Source organism: Hippichthys cyanospilos, chromosome 14 (assembly GCF_059441005.1).
Source record: "Hippichthys cyanospilos isolate Australia breed blue-spotted pipefish chromosome 14, RoL_Hcya_1.0, whole genome shotgun sequence".
Taxonomy (NCBI): domain Eukaryota; kingdom Metazoa; phylum Chordata; class Actinopteri; order Syngnathiformes; family Syngnathidae; genus Hippichthys; species Hippichthys cyanospilos.
In genome coordinates this window covers 1,893,122-1,915,188 of record NC_142382.1, presented here as the reverse complement: position 1 = coordinate 1,915,188, position 22,067 = coordinate 1,893,122, and the positions used below count along the sequence as shown (strand labels likewise).

Sequence of the window (22,067 nt, the reverse complement as noted above, 5' to 3'; positions counted from 1 at the left end):
TCGAAATACGCAACGACAGTGACATCATGAATGATATAACGGTAGCGAATGAAGAAAGTGATGATTATGGCAGAGTGACAAAATGATAGCGAACGCTCGTGCACTATAATGATGTGGTGCGTTTAAGTATATCCCGGAGAAAAAATGCGCCGCCAAACTTGCAAACCGCCGACCGCCATTGTTGCTTGTTGTTTGCTGGCGCTTTGAGCCGTGAGACCCAAATCAAAACATCTCCGACTTTTCACACGTTTGAAAGTTCCCTGGTATTTTTTTTCACATTGATTCTTTCATGATATTATTAAAAAAAACTAAGGAATTTTCACAATTTGTAACATAATGCCACAAGGGTTAATGAAACTTTTAATTGTTTAACGGCACTTTTATTTAATTATGAAATGGTAAATTTCTTTCTTGAATTTTAGCACTCTCGGTCCTCCATACACACAATTGTGAGTGAAACAAAGTGTGTTTGCATCCCAGGAGGGGGGCGCCTCTCGTGCGACATCTTGGACTGGAGTGGGAGGGGCCAAGAAGAAGAAGAAGAGGAAGAGGGTGAGGGGTGACTCCTCGCAGAAACCCGATTCCGCTTCGGGCCCTTTAAAGGAAGATGGGCCGGCCGCACAATGAACGGCGGGAGGAGCGTGTGCGTGCGCGCGTGTGTGACGGCGAGTCAAGTGTGCGAGCGTGGAGCGCCGGCCTCACACGGCCGGGCGACAACGGCGGCTGCCGGGAGCTCCGTCAAGAAGGACAAGAAGAATGAATGAGTGGACGTAGGAGACGCTGGACGTTGTCAACGGGGGACTCTGTCGACCGGCAAAAGAGGTACAAAAAAAAAAACACGCACATGTTCTTTTTATTTCTACTCTTGCTGATTTTTTTGTGCTTTTACGCCTCCCAAAAAAATGTAAAAATAGGGATCATAAAGTATCGATTCTAAGTATCGGTATCGAGGTTACACCTTACCTTATTTCAGTGCATAGATACTCATCTTGTTGGCCGATACTTTTTTGGGCTGTTTTCTTGGAGCGCGTTTGGGGTTAAGAACCTTCAAAAGGTGCCTTTAGTCTTGCCTTTTATTGCACTTTTTTAACACGGCATGCCCCAATAAAACAAGATTCCTGCTTTTTAAAAAAAAAAACAGGGGGAAAAAAGTGTGAATGTCAGGTGGTCCGAGATGTGTGTTTACACCTCACAAGAGAAGAATGTAAAGGGGAGGTCAGTAGGGGTTTTTTTTTGCCAAGCCTGTCATTATTTACCTGGAAAGCATTGCATGCTGGGTAAGGAGGTCAGGAAGGTCATTTCTTTGAAACACACACACACACATATATATATATATATATATATATATATATATAAATTTTTGATATGGTGCCAGAAGCTAGGCGGGTTTGGCACGTGTGCAGCGGTGACCCACATCTGGAGCCCGCTCGGCGTCAGGCGGGACGGGCGCGAGGCGGGATGTGGGAACGTCTGCTGGGGATGATGTCACCCCAAGCGACTAATCACTGACATCAGCGCAGCTGCAAGCTCAGCAGCGCGTCGTCGCCTGCGTGTGCGTGTCTGTTTTCAATCAGAGAACGTCCTTTCCGCGCTGTTCATAAAAAGTCGCGTTATCAAGGAATCGGGGTAGGGGTGGTGGTAGCACCTGCTTGTTAGCCACCTTTCTGTCACTCCTCTGCAAAAAAAACCCCAAAACATTAAAATATCAAAGTTAAACAACAATTTTCCACCTTCATTGGTAGTGGAGTCTAAAATAAGTAGTGGTAAAAAAAACAAACAAACAATTGGGTCAAATATAACCCAAATTGGTTAAAAAAAAGACTGAACCAATCTGTGGGGTAAAATGGATTGGTCCCCTTTTGACCTGATTTGGGTTATTTTTGACCCAACTTTCTTTAGAGGAAAAATATTTTGGTTAAAAATACACCCGCCCTGTCAAAAATATCCCAAATTGGTTAAAGAATGCTCTGACCCAACACTTGGGTTCAAGTAATTCACTTCACATGTTGTGTTTTGACCTGATTTGGGTTATTTTTTAACCAACATTTTTTACAACCTTAAAAAAGTTGGGTTTTCATTTACCCAATATTTTGGGTTGCCTGTTGACTGGTGACTAAAAACAACCCAAATGGAGTCAAAAGAGACGTTTCAACTTATTTGTGGAACCCAAAACATTGGATCATTCCACTTGTGTCCAAAATAACCCAAGTTGGGTCAAAAATCAACTTATCCAACTTTTTGGGTTCAATGAATTACCCAATTTGGGTTGTTTTGACAAAAATGTCAGCAGAGTAATCCTCAATACCCCAAGTTGGGCCCAAAATGCTCCAACGATTGTTAAAAGTTTGGTCTTCTTTCGACTCTTTTTGGGCTATTTTCAGTCATTTATTAAATCTGACCTTTTGGGTTAAGTACCCCAAAAACTGGGGTCAAATGAATAAACACAACCTGTGAAAGTTCTATATTTTGCTAACCAAAGTGGAAATGGCGCGAGGTTCCAAGTTAGCGCCTCAATACACGGCTGGAATCAGCTGTTAATTCTTAGTTCTTATTCCGACTTCCTTTCCGGCGCTCCTAGTGGTTCCTCCGAGGCCGTCGGCGAAGATGGCCGCCGTTTCCTCCGCGGTGTTTGTTCTGGCCCGCGTGCTTCCTTTGACGCTCGCGGAGAAGTTCTTCCCATCCGTCCGCGGGCGCCGTTGGCCCCGTGGATCCTCCCCAACCTCTCTGGGTGGCCCCATGCCAATCCGGCGGTCGGATCCCCGAAAGCTCTAATCTAAAGTGGACGCAAGTCCGGTGGAGTGCCGTTCCCACGTGTCAAATGTTTGTTGTTCCTTTGGTAAACCCGCGCTCACCTTTTGCTGTTTCTGGGGGGACTTGGCGCGTCCCCTCGGAGGGCGTCAAACTCAGCAAATGGGGCCCCATTTGCTCGCTTTGTTTTCACTTTGAATCCAGGGCCTCTCTTATTCGAAAGAGGAAAAAAAAAAAAACGAAAACAAAGGTGTCCTATAATTGGGGAATTACGGTAACCACGGCATGATAAAAGCATTTTGGGGTCTTACGTTGGGGTACGTTTGGAATTGGAAATACCGATCCGGTCAATCGACTGGTCCATAGAAACTTTAAGGGGACGGCGTCCATTATTGGTCATTTTCACTAAACTTCTTGACTGCGCCGTACACGCCGAGTATGATGATTTTTCCGTTCCTCCCGAAGTGCACGGCTTTACGTCAAAGCCGCCAGCAAGTCGAGCACCGAGTGGTCATCCCGGGTCCAAAAGTCTCCGCATGCAGGACTTCTGTAATTTGTATGGCTGAAGCCTGTATTTATAAGCGGACTAATTGCAGGGAGCGCTGGCGCGCAGTTTTAACCGCCGGACTTTGAACGTCTCGTCTGCTGCCGGCCTGTCTATTCTGCTTGTTACTGCTTAACTTTGCTTTCGTTTTCGCCAGGGTAGCCTTGCTTTTGTTTTATTTCGAGGCAGTCGGTTTCACGCGATGACTTGAAATTTGGGAGCCATGTACATCTATCATGGCTAGACGAAAGCCGCAAGAATTCCTGCCCATAAGTACGCTCAAATTCAGCTTCTGAATTCTATCTATCTATCTATCTATCTATCTATCTATCTATCTATCTATCTATCTATCTATCTATCTATCTATCTATCTATCTATCTATCTATCTATCTATCTATCTATCTATCTATCTATCTATCTATCTATCTATCTATCTATCTATCTCTGTCTATATCTATATCGAGTATTAACAGGCTGTTAGATCTATCTATCTATCTATCTATCTATCTATCTATCTATCTATCTATCTATCTATCTATCTATCTATCTATCTATCTGTCTATCTCTAGATCGAGTATTAACAGGCTGTTAGATCTATCTATCTATCTATATCTAGATCGAGTATTAACAGGCTGTTAGATCTATCTATCTATCTGTCTGTCTGTCTGTCTATCTATCAAGCTACTTTTGAGCTATTGAGCTAGCTATCTATTTATAATGCTAGCTATATTCGAGAGCTAGCTGGCTATCGAATTTCGGAGAAATCAATCGAGCGATCTTTCGAGCTATCTGTTGAGCTATCAAGCTAGTTAGCTATTTATCATGCTACCTATATTGTAGCGCTATTTTTGAGCTATTAATAGAACTTTCTATCTTTCTATTGAGCACCCTATCTGTTGAGCTATCTTATCGAGCTAGGTAGCTATCACTATCAATCGAGCTGTCTATTGAGTTTTCAAGTGTATCTAATCTGTCTTGATGTCAAGCTAGCTAGCAAACTTGATAGCTAGCTATGGATCTCGCTCGCATTATCTCTTTATCCACCAAGATTGTGAGCTTGCTAGTGTATCTAATCTGTTTAGATGTTCCAAATGTCATATTGTAAGTATAATGTTCTGCCGAACTTGCCTCTACCTAGCTAGCTAGCAAACCAGCTTTCTAGCTATTAATCTCGCTTGCATTATCGCTATCCATCAAGCTAGCGCGCTTGCTAGTGTACCCAGTCTGTCGAGATGTTCCAAATTTCAAGTTGCGAAGCGAACCTGTTCCGGAGGACGGGCTTTCCGAAACGTCCTCATCCCCCTCGTCATTAAAATCCTTCAACCTTCTCAACCGGCCTCCTCCGCAGGGCCCGCTTTGGTTTCAGGTTGGAAAAAAAAGTTGAGCACCCAATCAGTTTCCTGCTTTGAGCACTTTGTCCATTCATCCTCACACATTCTTGCGTCCTTTCTGTTTGACTGCGAGAGCTGCAGAACTCCCCCCTGCGTCCACTCCCCTCTTATGGGACCGTCATGCAGAAAGACGCCATTGTCCCGCACCGGAGCAGCATCCAGTTTCAAACCCTGCCTTGTAATTAAGAGGGATTGCATGAGGAGGTTTGGGGTTAGGAGGCAGAGCTGACCCGCTTCGGCCGGCCGGGCGGGCGGGCGGGCGGCCTGGGAGCGAATGAACCCGACTCCCCCCGCTGACACAACCTCCCCGCTGAGGTTTTGTGTGTGGGCATGCGAGGGAATGGAAAGAAAGTTTCAAGCTTTACTCGATCCAGCTGTTTTGTTCGTTTGCGCTCGTCTCCGGCGTGTGTCACGGGGAGGACGTTTTTCAAGTTTATCCGCCGCGCTTTTTGCTCGCTGAATCACCCGGACGCAAGTCAAATGACTCCGGTCTCGTAAACGAAAACAGATTCCGCACTTCCTCTCGGAAAGGGCGTCGAGCGCGGCGTATCGCCAACCGAGGAGGTCCAAGAAAACGGGCACCTTGCGCCTGAAACCGTCCACGACATACTTGGTCACCTATGTCACGTGCGTGTCATATACCGCCATGAATGTCGTGGTTCCTCACCGTAACCGCAACAGACGTTAACACAAGCCTCGCCCGTTTCTCCCTGGCTTCAGTCGGAGGAAATCGTGACCATGGCTGATGTGCTGGAAAGCGGCGGCGGTTCGGGTGGCGCGGGACCGTCCGGCGTGGATTGGCAGAAGCGCTGCGTGGCTCTGGAGATGCAGCTGCTGAGGTTCCGACTCCAGGCGGGGAAAATCCGGGAGCTGCTGGCAGAGAAGGTAAGAGAGACCGAAGATTTTTGGGTTCGACCTCTACAGTTTTGGGGGGAAATTCCATTTCCGTATTTTTAAAACCCAGATTTTCCCCCATTCTAGAAGGGTTCCACCCAACCTGTCACGTGCCACCTCTCGTTACCTGTCGTTAACCACTTTGTGTTGATTATTTTTTGGGGGGGACGAATATTTATCAATAATTAAGTTCATAATGAATTTTTGTGAACAGATCTCTACTGTAATCCCAAGACATGACGCTTCATGATATTTTTCTGTGGACAAATCTTTATTTATAATTATTTCTTATCCGACCCTTTGTTGATTGTTTTTTTTTGCGGACCAATACGAATGAAGTTTGAAGAGTTCTAAAAGGATACGTCGCTGAAAAAAGGTTGAGAACCACCGCATTAAACGAACGACATTGGCACGCTTTTATTTTGAAGCTCTTCCCAGAAGCAGTCACGTCAACACTCAACCAACTTTTGCAAAAAATGAAATAAATGAATAAATAAATAAAACATTTGCGTTTAGCCGTTGCTCGAAGTTGCGAAATTCCTGACTTGCGCGTTTTCTTGAACGTGCCGTGACTCCTTCCTTTTTCACTTCCTGTGGGCGTCATGGACGTTATGCAAAAAGCAATATAGCAAAATAACACACAATGTTTTGACCAGGGATTCAGTAGAGGCCAGTGTGTTTTTGTGCGAGTGTGTGTGTGTGTGTGTGCGTGCGTGCATGCGTGGGGTGGTCTGCCGAGTGACGAGCGGTCCGTCTTGTTATTGCTTTTTGGGAAAGGTTGCTTTTCATGGTCCTCATCTGGTCTCGGTTGCCAAGTTAGGAGTGTTTTACACATTGACCCACTTTGGTGTGGAAAAAAAAAACGCGAGCTTAAGAGCGAGAGTGAAAAAAGAAAATGTGACATGGCGTTTATCTCCCCAGTGAGTGAGGCAGAAGGCCATGTGAGGAGTTTGACGGAGAAAAATAAATTCAATTGATGACCTTCACACACCCTGGCGCGAGTTTGACTTTCCTTAACTCATTCAATGCCAATGAGTTTTCAAATTTATTCCCAGGCATAACCGGCGCAAAACATAAAAAAAAAGGCAGAATGAACATTTTGTTTTGGAAATTGGTCCCTACTACACAATTAGGCAATAGGTTTCTTTGTCTTCCAATGCCTTTGCTCTTTATTTGTTAAGACAAAATATATAATTCCATGGAATTAATTTTCGTATTCCTTGGGTCAAGGGTCAAACTTGGGAAAAATGGTGAGAAGAAAACAGATGAACGGGAGGGAGGGAGGAATAAAAAGGAGTAAGAGAAAAGAATGAAGGAAGGCAGGCATGCGAAGGGAAGGAAGGAAGGTGAAAGGAAGGAAAGACGAATAGGGGAGGGGGGAAGAAATGAGTAAGAGAGGAAGGAAGGAAGGTGAAAGAAAAGGAAGAATGAGGAGGGAGGAAAAAGAGGAAAGAAGTAAGGAAGGAAAGCAACAGGAAAGATGGAAGGATGGGGAAGGGGAGAAAGAAAAGGAGTAAAGGAGGGAGGGAGGGAGGGAGGGAGGAAGGAAGGAAGGAAGGAAGGAAGGAAGGAAGGAAGGAAGGAAGGAAGGAAGGAAGGAAGGAAGGAAGGGAGGGAGGGAGGGAAGGAAGACACAAGGAAAGAAAGAAGAATGGGGATTGAGGAGAATAAAAAGGAGTAAGAGAGGAAGGAAGGAAGGAAGGTGGGAGGAAAGAAGGAGGAGGGAGGGAAGGCACAAGGAAAGAAAGAAGAATGGGGAGTGCAGAGGATAAAAAGGAGTAAGAGAGGAAGGAAGGAAGGAAGGAAGGAAAGGAGAGGACCAAGGGTGTATGAAAGGAAGGGAGTTCGGAAAGAATAAGATGACAAAGGGTGTTGTGAAGGAATGGGAGAGGAGGGAGGAAGGAAGGCAAGCAAGCAAAAGGAAAGAATTAAGGAGGGCGAAAGGAAAGAAAGAAAGGAGGAGGAAAGGAGTAAGAGGAAAGAAGTAAGAGGAAAGAAGGCAGGTGAAAGGAAGAATCTGAGGGGCAAAGGAAAATAAGGGAGCAATGAAGGAAGAAAGGAAAGTGATATAAGGGATAGGGAGCAATGAAGAAAGGAAAGAAGGGAGGTAAGAGGGATGAAAGACGGAGGGAAAAAGGAAAGCATGAAAGAACTGTTCAAACAGACGGGGTCAATTTGACCCCGGAGGACATTGCGAGGGGTAAAAAGCACCAAATCAAATCTGCTGATAAAATCTCCCGGACCCCCTGACGCGCCTTCACGTACCCCCATTTGAGAAGCGCTCTTCTGGCAGAACATCTCCAGCTAAGTGCGATTAATTATTGATCGGCTCATTTTCACGTCTGTTGGCCCTGTTGAACTTTCCCACACGCTTCCCAGCGGAGAGAGGACACGGACGGGGGCGGGGGGGGGGGGGGGGGGGGGGGGGGGGGGTTTACCCCCGACTCCATGGTAACCCGGACGCCTTTGTCCCTTTTGACGCAGATGCAGGATTTGGAGCAGCGGGTGATGGAGGCCGACCTACGTGCCCAGAGCGCCGAGAAACAGGTGAAAAGGGCAGCTTTTGTCCCCGCCCGCCGCAGCGCTGGCAAATTCACCCGCGTCCACTATTTCAGGTCCGCGCCATGGAGGAAAAGCTCAAGTCGGCCAACGTCCAAAGCGGCGAGGCCGAAAGCTTATTGTACAGGAAGTACCGAGACCTGACGGTCCGGGTTCAAGAAAAAGACGCCGCCATCAAGAGATTGGAGATCCAGCTGGAAAAACAGGTGGGAGGCCGCCGAGCGGTCACACGCACACATAAAATTAGATATAATACCAGATTTTACGCACTATAAGGCGCACCAAAAAGCCGACAATTTTTTGAAAAGCTAACAGTGGTAATTATAAACTGGTGCGTCTTATTTAGTGCGTAGGCTGCGCGTTTTCATTTATGGAACAAAAAATAAATACATTGACTTCATCGCCATGTAAAATCTCCAATTTTCACGTCTGCATTTCAGTATTAAATGTATTTTTTACAATCAAACAGCCAGTTTGAATTTTTGATATGCTATATATGAGCAATTTATATGGGGAAAAGGCGCAAAAAAACGCAAGTTTATGTAAAACTAATCCAAAAACTGTAAATTAACAATATATTTCAAGGTTTTTGCTTGCGATTTGATTAAAAAATGTACGTTTAATATTTAATTGAATCCAAATTCTATTCTTTTAAGCTGGCATTGATCGAAACAGTCTTTTAATGTAATGGAGGTATTTTTTCCAGTACTTTCCACAAATCATCTTTATTATGAAGTTCCCTATGTAAAGTTTGACTGACTTTGACTGTTTAGTTTTGATTCCCTTAACCCTAACCCTTTTGCTAACCCTAACCCTAGCGCAACTCCATCTAGTGGCTGCATAACGCAACCCCGGCCATTACTGTAGCTTCTATTTTATGCGCCTTAAAATGCGGTACGCCCTGCATATGAAAACCCTTTTAAAAAATGCCATTTATTGAAGGTGTGCCCTATAATCAGGTACAGTCGGGTATTTTGTTTTTTACCCTACAACTTTGTATAATATCCTCCAAAAATAATATATGCCATAAGAAAAAAAATGTTTTGGATAATCCATGTGTAATGTCGTATGTTTTCATACTCCAGATCTTAGTCCGAGCCCAGGAGGCCAAAATAATTGAAGAGAAATCGGCCAAGATTAAAGACTGGGTGACGATAAAGCTCCGAGAGGTAAGCGTGTTCGGTAAGGGTCTGAAAATGAGATCCCAAATTGCACTTAATTGTTGGTTTTCATCACGGAAAATTTTGCCCCGTAAGTACAAAATGAAATCTGATGTGAAACAATCCTTGAATAAACCAAAGCTTAAACATTTTCTGTCTAGATGGAGCAAGAAAACCAGCAGCTTAAACAGGCCAACTTGAAGCAGACGGAGCAGATCGTCTTTCTGCGGGACAAACTGCAAGGTCGCCAAAGAGTTCTCGTCTTCGGACTCGAAACCTTGTCAAAGCTGACGAATACCATGCCGTCCCTCCTCAGATCTTTTAGAGAAACCGGACGCTTACCCCGTCGGATCTCCCGGTAACTCCCCCAAAGCGGACATCCACCTGGTACCCTGCAGTCCTCGGTTTGCGCCGCACCGCCCAGGTACACCTCCCCTATCGGACAGCAGGAGACTGGTGGTTGCCCATGGGACTGCCAAGAACTCGCCAACAGGTGAGTGGTCATCTCTGTCCAGGGTTCCAGTTTTGATCTTTTGGGGGTCTCGGGTTTTTGATCGGGCGATAGGGCGGAAGTGTAATCACTTTTTCGACTTTTGCGAACCTCCGCATACTTTTCTTGCGGTCAGATGTGGAAATATCTCCAGAGATGACCCGTAAAGGGATTCGCAAAGGTGGCCATCCCACCCAGAATTCTCACTCAGAAGGGCGAAGCAGGGAGGACCCAGGACCAGGACTCCAAGGATGCTCCGAGGGTAGAGACGACTCCTCGGACGAACAGAACAGCAAGTTCCGCTCCCAGTGCCTTGACTCGTCCCCGTCCTCTTCGTCTTCCTCCTCAGCGTACGAGACGGCCCAAGGATCCCCCGGCTCTCCAAAGTCTCCTCTCGGACTGTCGACCGGAGGTCCACTTGTGCCCCGCTCGCCCTCGACCAACAACCCCTTTCCCGATCCCGTCCAGACGTCGGCCTCCCAGTCCGGCGCCAGTATGACCTTACCCAAGATCCGGACTCCGCTCACCCCCAGGGACAGCATCCAGCTGGTGAAGAAGCACTTCAGCCAGCCCCAGCCCGGCCCGGACCGACTCCAGCAGCTGGTCTGCATCGACATCGCCACGCCCTCATCCACGCGCTCCGCCCTCACCGCCAGCACGCCGCCCTTCTCCCGGCCCGTAGAGGAAACGGATATCGACGATACGTCCCCAGACAGCATGGACGGTGTGGTCGAAGGGTCCGGATCTGCGGAGCCCACGCAGGAGGACGGACTTCCCCTCGTGGTTCCGGCTGAGGAACTGGAGAGACTGGATCCTGACATTCCGAAACCACCGACGCCTCCTTTGCATCGTTTCCCTTCATGGGTAGGCCGATTTAGCGTACACCGGTCTGAATTTTTGGGACGGACGTGATCATAAAAGCGATCGACTCCCCGCAGGAAAGTCGAATCTATGCCGTGGCAAAGGCTGGAATGAGAGTCTCGGAGGCGTCTTCTGTAGCCAGGTGCCCCGCTCGAGGTGAGTCCCGGGCAACCAGCCGTTCACCTTCATACCTTACCTCTTTTCATTTTAGATTTATTTGTACAAGCATATTCCCCTAACCTCTGTCAACTTTTTAGCGAGCCGCATCGCCCTTAAAATGCCCGCTCACCGACCAAAATCAACACATCGACCAACCAACTGTATTTCCTGCCATTTCCTACTGTCTGCCATTTCGCCAAAGAACACTTAACTCATTACCTGCCGTTGACGGCTACAGACATCGAAATTCAATTTCTTTCAGTTTTAGACTAACCTGTAAAAAAGTAGTCGGCGGTGCATGAGTTAACCGGCGCTTATTTGCCCTCAGGGTCCATCTTGCCCCAGTGCCCAGCGGCCAGTCCTTTTGCGCAGCTCATTTACAAGAACGTCAGCGTTCCGGTGTACACCACGCTCAAAGGGGTGAGTCACGCATTATTCTTTTTTAAATTGATTATTTCAAAACACACGTGATGCATCCCGAGCAAAAAACAAACCGCTCTTGAAATACTACCAACTGTAACGTCTCTGCCTCCATCTAGTGGACGGCAATGGAATTGCAAACGAAAATAAACAGGAGGCTAAACAAAAGCGCGACTTTTTTGTTGTTGTTGTTGTCAGAAAGCCACCCAGATCAGCGCCGCGCCTCTGCTGGATAACGACGACTCCGGTTCCGAGGACGACAGCGGCTCGCTGGCCAGCCTGCGGACCTCGGCGCTGAGTCCGGACAAGCGGGGCGGCGTCCCGGGGAGCCCCCGCGCCGTCAAGAGAGGTACGGGGAGAATGGCGTGACGGCGCCGGACGGCGCGTTTGATCGGGCCTTTCTCCCAGGCGTGTCCATGTCGTCCGTGTGCTCGGAGAGCGATTACGCCATCCCGCCTGACGCCTGTTCCTTGGACAGCGACCACTCGGAACCGGAACACAAAGTCCAGAGGACCTCATCTTACTCTTGTGAGAGCACCGGTCCTGTGAGTACTTGTTAAATTATTTCTATCCCGAAGATTTCATTACTTTAGGTAATTAAGTCCGAAAGTAATTGAGTTCCTTCAGTTAGCTTCTAAAGTAATTGGTTATCTTTAATTATTAAGTACTAACGTAATCGATTAGTTTAGGTAATTAAGTACTAAAGTTATTGGTTATTTTAGGTAATCGAGCACTAAAATATTCAATTACTTTAGGTAATTAAGTACAATTAGAATCCATTACTTAAGTACGTAAGTACCTAGAGTGATGAATTATATTAGCACAGTTTTTGAATAATTGAAACTCAAATAATTGAGTACTAAAGTAATCAATTACTTTAGATGGGTAATATATATAAACCTTATACTAATATATATATATATATATATATATATATATATATATATATATATATATATATATATAATTTTTATGACTAATATAACCGGAAGGTACTTGAGTACTAATTGATTTCAGCAATCTTTTTTTAAGGTATTAAGGGCTCATGGATGTTGTCGATACTAACCACCGATACTTAAAGAAATACCAAATCTTCCCCAGCAGTAGTCGATTCCATTTCGTTCTGCACTAAAATAATTGAGTACTTTAGTCTTAAATATCTTAGTTGATTAGTTTCGATCAATTAGGTAACTGAGTGCTGAAGTAATTGATTACTTTAAGTAACTACTCAATAACCTAGTTTATGTCGATAGATATTGACAGATGCTGTCGATACCAACAGTTTAGCGTCTGGCAATTCGTTAGCAAGCTAGCTTGCGTGTTAGCATTTGCTGCAATTTTCATTCTCTGACGTTGTCGCATTCAGGAGACGCTGGAGAAGTGCGGCTATCTGCTGAAGATGAGCAGTCAGGTGAAGGCGTGGAAGCGGCGCTGGTTCATCTTGAGGAACGGAGAGATCCTCTACTACAAATCTCCCGTGAGTCGTTAAAGGAGGCGTTAAAAAACGGAATCTTTTTTTTCACGCGTATCGGTGATGCTCCCAGAGCGACGTCATCAGGAAACCTCAAGGTCAGATCGAGCTCAACTCGTCTTGCCGAATCGTGCGCGGAGAAGGAGCTCAAACCTTTCAAGTATGTTTGTTTTTTTAACAAAACTGAAAAGCCACAGAAAAACGCATGCCTCTTTTTACCATTTTCGGTTTTTTTTTCCAGTTGATTACGGAGAAGAAGACTTTCTACCTGACGGCGGATTCGCCCAACATTCTGGAGGAGTGGATCAGGTTCTTGCAGAACATCCTGAAAGTTCAGGCCAGCAGCCCGGTCAGTTTGGAACCCGACTCGGTCAAGCCCACCATCACAGGCTGGCTCACTAAGGTATCCTACTTCCTTACTCCCAAAATATTTTGGAACAACATTTTTTGTGACCTCAGTTGCTAAATATCAATTTGTTTTGTTAGTTTTTAAATCTAAAAATAGGATGAAATACTTCTCGATTCTTCACAGGTCAAACACGGACACTCAAAGCTGGTATGGTGCCGTCTGGTCGGAAAGGTCTTCTACTACCATCGAAACCAGGAAGACAAGGTAAAACATCAACGCGATTCATTCATAGTTGCGCTAGTTAGCTGCTACCATGCTAACATTTACTATAAATTTGAAAACCTGTATTAAAAAGAAGTTTGTTTTGAGCTGCGTGGAACCAAGCGAGTCAGCTAGCATGCTAACAGTCCTCAGTGGCAATAAATAACAAAATGTGGGTTAAAAAGGTGTTTGTTTTGAGCTTATAAGGACCAAACTAGTCAGCTAGTATGCTAACAGTCTTAAGACTAAACAAGCTGCTATCATGTTAACAGTCCTCAGTGGCTATCAATAGCAAAACCTGCATTAACAACTCATTTTGTTTGAACTTGTCGGGACTAAGCTAGACCGCTAGCATGCTAACAGGCCTGAAGCTAAGCATGTTTCCAGCAATTTAACAGTCCTTGGTAGCTATGAACAGCAAAACTTTCATTAAAAAGTCATTTATATTAAGCTTGTGAGAGCCAAGCTAGCCAGCTAGCTTGCTAACAGTCCTAAGGCTAAACACGTATCTCCCTTTGAACATTAACAATTGCATATACCGCTAGTTAGATGCTAAGGGTCATAACAGGCTAGAATATGCGAAGTTAGCATGAGAATCAAGCATGGTGTTGCGTATTGTGGTAATTCGGGCCCCATTACGATCTCCAAAACGCTAAGCTAGCGAGTGGCTAACACGCTAGGAGCCTCATTTCGTTGAGTCCAGTATTGAAACAGCGTGGGCTTGTCAGATGCCCTTGGGCCAGCTGCAGCTGCGCTCGGCGTCCGTCCAGGAAGTGGACCGCTCGCGCGACTCGGACGAGGACTACGAGGCGGGCGTCCGCGGCGGCTTCCTGTCGTCGCACCGCACCCTGGTGGTCAAGCCCGTCCAGCAGAGCCCCTCGTACCTCCTCGTCGGCGCCAAACAGGAAAAGGTCAGCCGGCCGCCACCGGACGCTACCGGGCTCGCGGATGCTAACGGCCGCTCGGTGGGCAGGACGCGTGGTTGTACCACTTGTGCGTGGCGGCGGGAAGCGGCGCCAAACTCAAGGTGGGCACCGAATGCGAGCGGCTCATCGGAAGACTCCTGGACGCAGATGGGGACGCAGGTGACACCTTGTTTCCGCCGTTAAAAAAAGGACGGTGATCCCCATCGCAGATTTTTGCGAGGATGTAATTTTTTTTATTTGTTTGTTTTCAGAAGACAATCTCAATCAGCTCGAATGGAAAAAATATCAGTGAAACTGTGAAAATAAAGTTGTAATGTTAGGCAAAAAAGCAGCTTATTTTTTTCAGAAAATAAGTAATAATTCTACAATTATAAACATTTAGTGTAAGATTACATTTTTGTTTCTTTTTTATTAATATTATTGATTCTGTTTTAAGTCTTAAAAGAAAATCTCATAGACCAGGAAAAAAAAGTGTCTTATTTATTTTGCAAGTAAGTAATAATTTTACAATCGTAAATCTTTAAAAGTAAGGTTACAAGAGTAAGGTTTTTTTTACTTTTTTTTAACTAGCTTGTAAGAATTCCATGTCTAAAAAAAATCAAACTTTACAAGAATATCGTCAATCAATTTTTACATTTTTTTTTACGAGTGCCATGTTTCAGATAAAAAGTCATTTTTGGAATGACTTTTTTTAAAATATTTTTTTTCATTTTTTCTTTAGTTTTGATTTATTTTCTATTCATTTTATCATGGCGTTCTATTGAAAATTCCATTTTATTTGGCTTGATTTTTTTTTTCTTCTAAGTCGGTGTCCCTAAAAGTCCTTTGTAAATGTTTGTCCATTTCCCGTGAAACGTCTCCAAGCTGAGCAAGTTGTTCCGTACGCGGTAGCCGCAAAATAGTTTGATTTGACGGGACATTTCTGGCCGCCGGCTATAAATGGAGACAAAGCTATTTCGATAGGCGGCAGACGGTGTTTACAAGCGTCTCGTACTCGCCGCTCGTGTCAGCTGCTGGCCGTTGACGCCGTTGTTGTTTTCGTCTGCTTTTCCCAGAATGCACTTTGTGGCAGAGCGACGCTTTGAGCTTCTCCAAGGAAGGTCTGCGCTCGCCGCTCACCACCCTGCCCTCCGACGCGCTGCAGACGGAAGCGCTCAAGCTCTTCAAGGTTGCCCCCCCCCCCCCCAAAAAAAAAAATAAAATTATTATTTATGATTCAGGGTTAATGTAATTTCAAGTGAGAGAACATTACTACTCATTCTTTGTTATTGTAAGTGGATATAATTATCTTCATTTATAATGTGCTTATGCTAACCTATCAGCAATCGCGATTAGCATTAGCGTGCTAACGACAAAAAAGTACATTGTGCTTTAAAGTCATTTACTGGATTGCCCTTGAAAGGTAGCAACAAAACGAAACTTTACGATCAAAACAGAAATAAAAGTAGCACCAACATAACACAAACATACTTGGATTATTAAAATACTGCACCAGCACAACGGTAACGTGCATGATTGCATTTCCTAGTGGAGAGTGCCCCCTGATGGCATGTAAAATGGCACTTCAAGCTCAAAATCAATACTTTCATAGCGTCCGTCTACCTTTTTTAACACGAAAATTGCCCCCTGGTGGCTAGTAAAATTAGACGTATTGGACTATAAACCACAGGGTTCAAAGCGTGAGAAAAAAGTCATTTTCGGTAATCGTATCTACGCATTATCACTAAATAACAGATATTTGATCATGTTTTTGACCTGCTCTTTGCCGCCCCCAACTGGAGGCTCTGTGTAACTATTTTTTTTTTTTTTTTGTGGAGCAGTCATGCCAGCTGTTCATCAATGTCCTGGTGGAGTCCCCATGCGTGGACTACCACACGTCGCTGGCGCAGAACGCCCTGCAGGTGTGCCTGTCGCACCCGGAGCTGCACAACGAGATGTACTGTCAGCTCATCAAGCAGACCAACCGCCGCACGCCGCACGACTACTCCCTCACGCAGGTTTGCGCCTTTTAACCCCAACAAGCACGACAGCCGGCTTCTTCCTTTTTTTTTTTTTTGTTTTTTTGCAGTGCTGGCAGCTGCTGTCGTTGTGTGTGGCGCTCTTCCTTCCCCAGCAGCACTTCCTCTGGTACCTCAGGCAGCACCTGCAACGAAACGCCGACCCCAGGTGACCCCTTGACAACTTGCGGTTAGCAATTGTTTTTAGCGTTAGCATGCTAGTGATTACCATTTGACCCTTGTGCAGTACTTTGACCATTTTTCGATCATTTTTTTTCCCACATCATTCAGCCACACTCCTTAGTGTGAAATTTAAACTGTCACCATCTGGGTGAAATTTCAGCTATTTCAGTTTCTCCACTTTGATGTGAAATAATTTTGATGTACAGATCAAAGGATTGGACAAAATACCGCTCAAGGGTTAATAGGCTGACTATTAATAGTCCTAGTTTGACATTCGACTTACCCGGCTTGGTCAACTTTCCCCTTTAGCTTTAGTGGATTTTTGCCTTTTTTATGCCCGTATTCAAAAACTGCTTGTTCTCCATCTGGTTCGCAGCAGCGACGTGGGCAAGTACGCCGCGTACTGCCAGCGCTCCCTGGAGCGAACGTTGCGCAACGGCGAGCGGGAGGCCAGGCCCTCCCGCATGGAGATCGTCTCCATCCTGCTGAGAAACCCCTACCACCATTCCCTGCCCTTCAGCATCCCCGTGCACTTTATGAACAACACCTACCAGGTAATCTTCTCACTTAACAGGTAACCTTCACGGGCGAGCGGATGCGCCGACGGTGCTTTCCCTCCGGCAGGTGGTGGGTTTCGACGGCTCCACCACCGTGGAGGAGTTCCTCGACACGCTCAACCAGAGGATAGGCATGCGCAGCCCTCAGCTGTCGGGCTTTGCGCTCTTTACCGACGACCCGTCCGGAAAGGACCTGGAGCACTGCCTGCCGCCCGCCGCCAAGGTCTGCTCGTGCTTCTCATACGTTTTTTTCACGCCCGCCGGCGCTCACCGCGGTGAGCATGAATAAGAGTAATAAATATTCTAATAAAAATGGTATAAATATGCCGAAAATTGGAATTATACTTTAAACTCTATGCTTTCTAACATTAACAAGAGAAAAAGTCATATAAATCAACTCTCAACAACTGGTAACTACTTTTTTACAGCGTTTATACAGGTTAGTCTAAAACTGAAAAAAAAGGGCAAAGTGCCTGAAATATTGGCAAATCTTATTTTATTGCAACTACACTTCAAATGGCAAAAATAAAGCCTTTACCTTTGACTTATATCAACATTGAACAGCTGTTAACTACTTTTTTACAGTGTTTATACAGGTTAGTCTCAAACTGAAAAAAATGAACCAACTGCATCAAAGTGCCTGAAATAAGTCAGTCCTCATCTAAAGCACAAACATTTTTGATCAACCGAAACGTTTGGTGCTCTATGAAACTCTAACAATTGATGGAAATTGATCTGGAACATTAACAGAGGAGCACCAATATCTTAGACATTTTAACCCCCCCAAAAAAAAGGTATAAAACACTGTGATCACGTTACTCGTCAATGATAGCACCTCTGCACCATCTAGTGGCGCCGACTTGCAATTACACATTAGAGAGTAAACAAGAAGCATATTCCTGAGGGTCATACCCCCCCCCCCCCCCCACTATTCAAGAAGGACTAACTGGTACAAATGGATCTTCTTCAAACCTTTGTTTTTGTTTTTTCAATCTTTTCAGATTTGCGATGTTATTTCCAAGTGGGAGCAGGCCCTCAAGGAGCAGCGCCCGGGAAAGAATGAGGCCACGCGCATTGTGCGCTTAACCTACAAGAACAGGTAGAACGCAATGTGTGTGTGTGTGTGCGTGTAGGCGAATATTAACATTTGTAAATAGCTTTCATCCAAATGTTTAAAAGTTGTTTTTGGCGTGCAGGCTTTGCTTCCGCGCTCAGGCCAAAGGCGAGACGGAGCGCGAGCGCCTCCTGCTGGCCTACCAGGTGAACGACGAGGTCCAGCGAGGTCACTTCCCCGTCAACAAGGAGCTGGCGCTGGAGGTGGCCGCCCTCATGGCGCAGGTTCACAACACACCCTCTATATACGTATATATACGAATAGGAGTCATTGAGAAGTAATCGTGATGTTTTGAAGGTGGAGCACGGCGACGTGGAGCGAGCGGGCCGCGGCCCCCGCAAGGCCAAATGTGAGCTGACGCTCCTGCAGGCCTTGGAGCGCTTCTACCCGGCGCGCTACAAGCGACACTGCAGGTCAGACTCCAAATGTTTCCCGTCGTCCCGCTCGTAGTTTGCGTCGTCGTGTCAATTGCTTGAAATATCAGCCTGAAATCATTCGATCCATAACCCGAGTATTTTTGTTATTTAGAAAGGTGGAGAGGTTTAATCACAAGTTTTTTTGGTTTATTTATTTATTTTTTATGTTTGGTCAAAGGAGGACCTAAAAGCAGCTAGTGAAGAAAGAAAAAGTAATTGACTAAAATACTAAAGTAATGAATTACGTCAGTATTGAGGAATGAATTACTTGAGGGACGTGCGTTGTAAAATAAATGATTATTTTCGATACTTTGAGAACTAAAGTCATTGGTTAATCCATTGCTTTTGTCACAAAAAAAATAAAAGCTGGCATCGTTTTGGTCGTGAGAATTATGATTTTTTTTTTAATACAATAGTTATTTATGAAAATAATTAAATCATTGAGAATTATAATGATTAAATAATTAATAATTAAAATAACAGTATTTTCTCTCACAAGTACATTCATATAATTAATTCTAATTTTAGTAACATATTTTTTTTTATGTTTGGTTAAAGGAGAACCTAAAACCAGCTAGTGAAGAAAGAAAAAATAATGACTAAAATAAATAATTACTAATTACTATTAGTATTTAGTTAATAATTGAATAATAAGAATTAGAATAATTTTGAATGTTATACTTAAATATAAATACTAACTGTAATCATAGTAATATACTAAACCACATAATAAATAATTTTGAGTTCCAGCATTGCTCTCAGTGTTAGGGCTCACGTTATTTATTTATTTATTTATTTATTTATTTATTTTTCCAGGGAGCTGAGCGAAAGCCTGGCCAGCAAGTGGTACGCGCTACGCGGCTGCAGCGCGGCCGAGTGCGTGAGAATTTACTTGACGGTGGCGCGCAGGTGGCCCCTGTTTGGGGCCAAACTCTTCAATGTCAAGGTACGGCTTTTGCGCGGGAAATAAAACACTATTATACAATATAATACAATTAAACACCTTTTTTGACCCAATTTGGGTTATTTTTGTGCCAACAGTTTTTTTTTTTTTTTATAGTGCATGTAGCTGCCTTTGATTTACCCCAACTTATTGGGTCAAAAAATTAACCCGAACAAACAACCCAATTTCAGGAGAGATTGTAGCTAATTCTTATGGCCCAACTTCATAGTTATATTAATTACTTGTTTTTTTTGTCCCAATTGAGTTATTTTCCACACAACTGTTTTTTTTTTGTTGTTTTTTTGTGTGACACCCCTGCAATATTCATCAGAATGATACATTTTGACTATTTAATGGTCCATTTAATGGTACAAACTGTTGAGCGTTAGCTTGATTTTGTCTCCCGTTTTTGGCGTTTGTAGGGCGTGGCGCCCGGGCCTCAGGAGCGGGGCCCGGCCTGGCTGGCGGTCAACGAGGACGGGCTGTGCGTGCTGGACGACGCCATGGTGGCTTCCCGACGTCACAAAAACGTCCGTCCGCGCCGAGGAGTTAGCGAATGACCGCCGCTGTTTTTTTTTTTTCAAGCACACGTTAGCGTCGCACAGCTACCAGTCGGTGGTCACCTTTGGCGGCTGCTGCGACGACTTCATGGTGGTGGTGGCGGCCGGCCAGCGGAAGGAACCGGGAGGCGGGAAGAAGAGCGCGGACAAGCTGCTCTTCGCCATGGCCAAACCAAAGGTAAGCGGCACGTTCACGTCAAAACAACAAGAAGAAAATCGGTCCCCAATCCGTCCAGATCCTGGAGTTGACTCTTCTCATGGCCAGCTACATGAACCACTGGACTCCAAATTCCCAGCAGCCCCAAGCGCACTGGGACAGCGACGCCCAACATTTCCCCGCCATGAACTACACCACCAAGGTCCCCACACTACTCTGAAAAGGACCTAGCTTGAGTTTATCGTCTTTGTTTTTAGCCGACGACCTCATCAAAATGCGTCACACAGGTACAATCAACAGGTAGGCTAGCTAGCTAGCTCGATAGAAATCACGACGCAAAGGTAGACTCTATTGATACGACTTCTTAGTTTTTAGGCTTTCTTAGGATAAAGTATGTCGTCTGAATCGTTTTGAGTTTCTTAGCGGATACCTGATTTAGTCTACATCCTTGTTTTTGGCAAACAACCTCACAAAATGTGTTATGGTCCCTAGCTAAACTAGCTAGCTTGACTTAGATTGAAATTGTGACGCAAAGGTACTATTTCTACAAGGTACTATTTCTTAGTCTTTAGTCTTTCTTGGGATTTGAAATGTTCTCCAAAATCAATTTGAGTTTGCTAGCTGGTACCTAAGCAGCTCTTCTTTGTTTTTGGCCAACAACCTCATAAAAAGTGTTGCAATACTCAACTAAGCTAGCTAGCTTGCGTGACTGAACTTGAAATTGTGTGCAGTTCTACAAGGTATTATTTCTCAGTCGTTCTTAGGATCAAATATGTTCGCCAAAATCGATTTGAGCTAGCCAGCTCTATTAGCTCAAGAATAAAATAAGACACAACCACTAACGACGAATTTAGCGGCTAACTTGTCTAGCGTTTTGCTAATTTTACAGACACTAGCTTGAAATTGAGAAAAAGAAAGACGTGAACCAATATTTTGTTCATAAAAAATGTTAATTTATTATCATTGCCACACCGTTTTTCAGCTTTGCCCGAAAAAAAATAAATGACGTTGTGAAAATGGCAAAACGTTTTGACTTTGTGCCGTAATTTAAGTGTGTTTGTTTGAAATTGTGTTTACGTGTCCCATGGAAATAAAGTGGTACATTTTCTCTCGAATATTGTGAGTTTTTACCTTTTTTTTTTTTCCAAGTACATTTCAAGTGAGCTGTTATGACCGTGTTTCCACTGAATACATCAAACAACCCACATGCAGGTCTCCCAAACAGGAAGTACATAACCGCACAATCGTTGATGGACAATACATGGATCAAAAAGACACATATTCAACGTTACATAACATTTTGTTGGCTCGGAATAGGAGAATGAAATTATAAGTCAAAATATGTTACAACATTTTTTGAATGAAATCGAAACTTTTTAAGATGATTTTTTTTCCCATGTTTGCTGGTTTATTGGGGTTTATAATAAATATATTCATATATTAAACATTTTATACTGGTCATTTTTTTCAATTAAATGCAAGTAATGGATTTTTTGTGTGTTGTTTCTGAATCTGCTCTCGTGTCTTTTATTCCATATCACAATAGATTCTCAGAATTAGTAATATGTGTAAATGAAACTTTCCATACTAGCCAACATTTTTTTTTTAATCAGATGTCACTAAACTTTTAAAGATGTTTTTGCTTTTTCGTTGATTCCATACTGCTCTCATGGTTTATTCCATGTCACAATAGATTTTCATGATTAATAGTAATTATAAATTTAAGTTTTCTAGATTTTAAATCTAGATTAAAATCTATATTGTGCAAACTGCCATGTGAAACCTAAACAATATAATTTTCAATTGTGCTGGACACAAATTAGCATCTGGCTAAAGTTTTCTGTCGACTCGTTTGAATGTTTTGATTTTTGTCTTCAAACGTTTACCAATATTTTGACATTCATTT

General features: G+C 44.2%; 1 protein-coding gene across 2 annotated transcripts; it reads left to right on the top strand.

The window, feature by feature from the left end:
- Positions 1-606: 606 nt before the first annotated feature.
- Positions 607-21,584, top strand: plekhh1 (pleckstrin homology, MyTH4 and FERM domain containing H1). Of its 2 annotated transcripts, XM_088433026.1 has the most exons (31): positions 607-822; positions 5,405-5,569; positions 8,063-8,125; positions 8,194-8,343; positions 9,223-9,306; positions 9,459-9,540; positions 9,614-9,790; positions 9,924-10,049; positions 10,137-10,651; positions 10,726-10,804; positions 11,136-11,227; positions 11,426-11,576; positions 11,636-11,772; positions 12,594-12,704; positions 12,772-12,858; positions 12,940-13,101; positions 13,231-13,311; positions 14,037-14,219; positions 14,282-14,393; positions 15,290-15,402; positions 16,055-16,231; positions 16,303-16,400; positions 16,791-16,968; positions 17,039-17,194; positions 17,973-18,070; positions 18,168-18,309; positions 18,383-18,498; positions 19,318-19,447; positions 19,867-19,950; positions 20,030-20,182; positions 20,241-21,584. In XM_088433026.1, exons 2-31 carry the CDS (start codon positions 5,423-5,425, stop codon positions 20,379-20,381), a joined length of 4,125 nt encoding a protein of 1,374 aa, XP_088289152.1. In that variant the 5' UTR covers positions 607-822; positions 5,405-5,422; the 3' UTR covers positions 20,382-21,584. The 2 variants fall into 2 exon arrangements, with proteins under 2 accessions (XP_088289152.1, XP_088289151.1); XM_088433025.1 differs by having other exon boundaries at positions 9,924-10,651.
- The last annotated feature ends 483 nt before the right edge of the window (positions 21,585-22,067 follow it).

Coding starts and splice junctions, on each gene's coding strand:
- plekhh1 (XM_088433025.1), top strand. CDS start 5,423: ATGGCTGATGTGCTGGAAAGCGGCGGCGGTTCGGGTGGCGCGGGACCG. Junction 11,577..11,635: donor CCCCCGCGCCGTCAAGAGAG/GTACGGGGAGAA, acceptor CCTTTCTCCCAG/GCGTGTCCATGTCGTCCGTG. Junction 12,705..12,771: donor TCCTCTACTACAAATCTCCC/GTGAGTCGTTAA, acceptor TGATGCTCCCAG/AGCGACGTCATCAGGAAACC.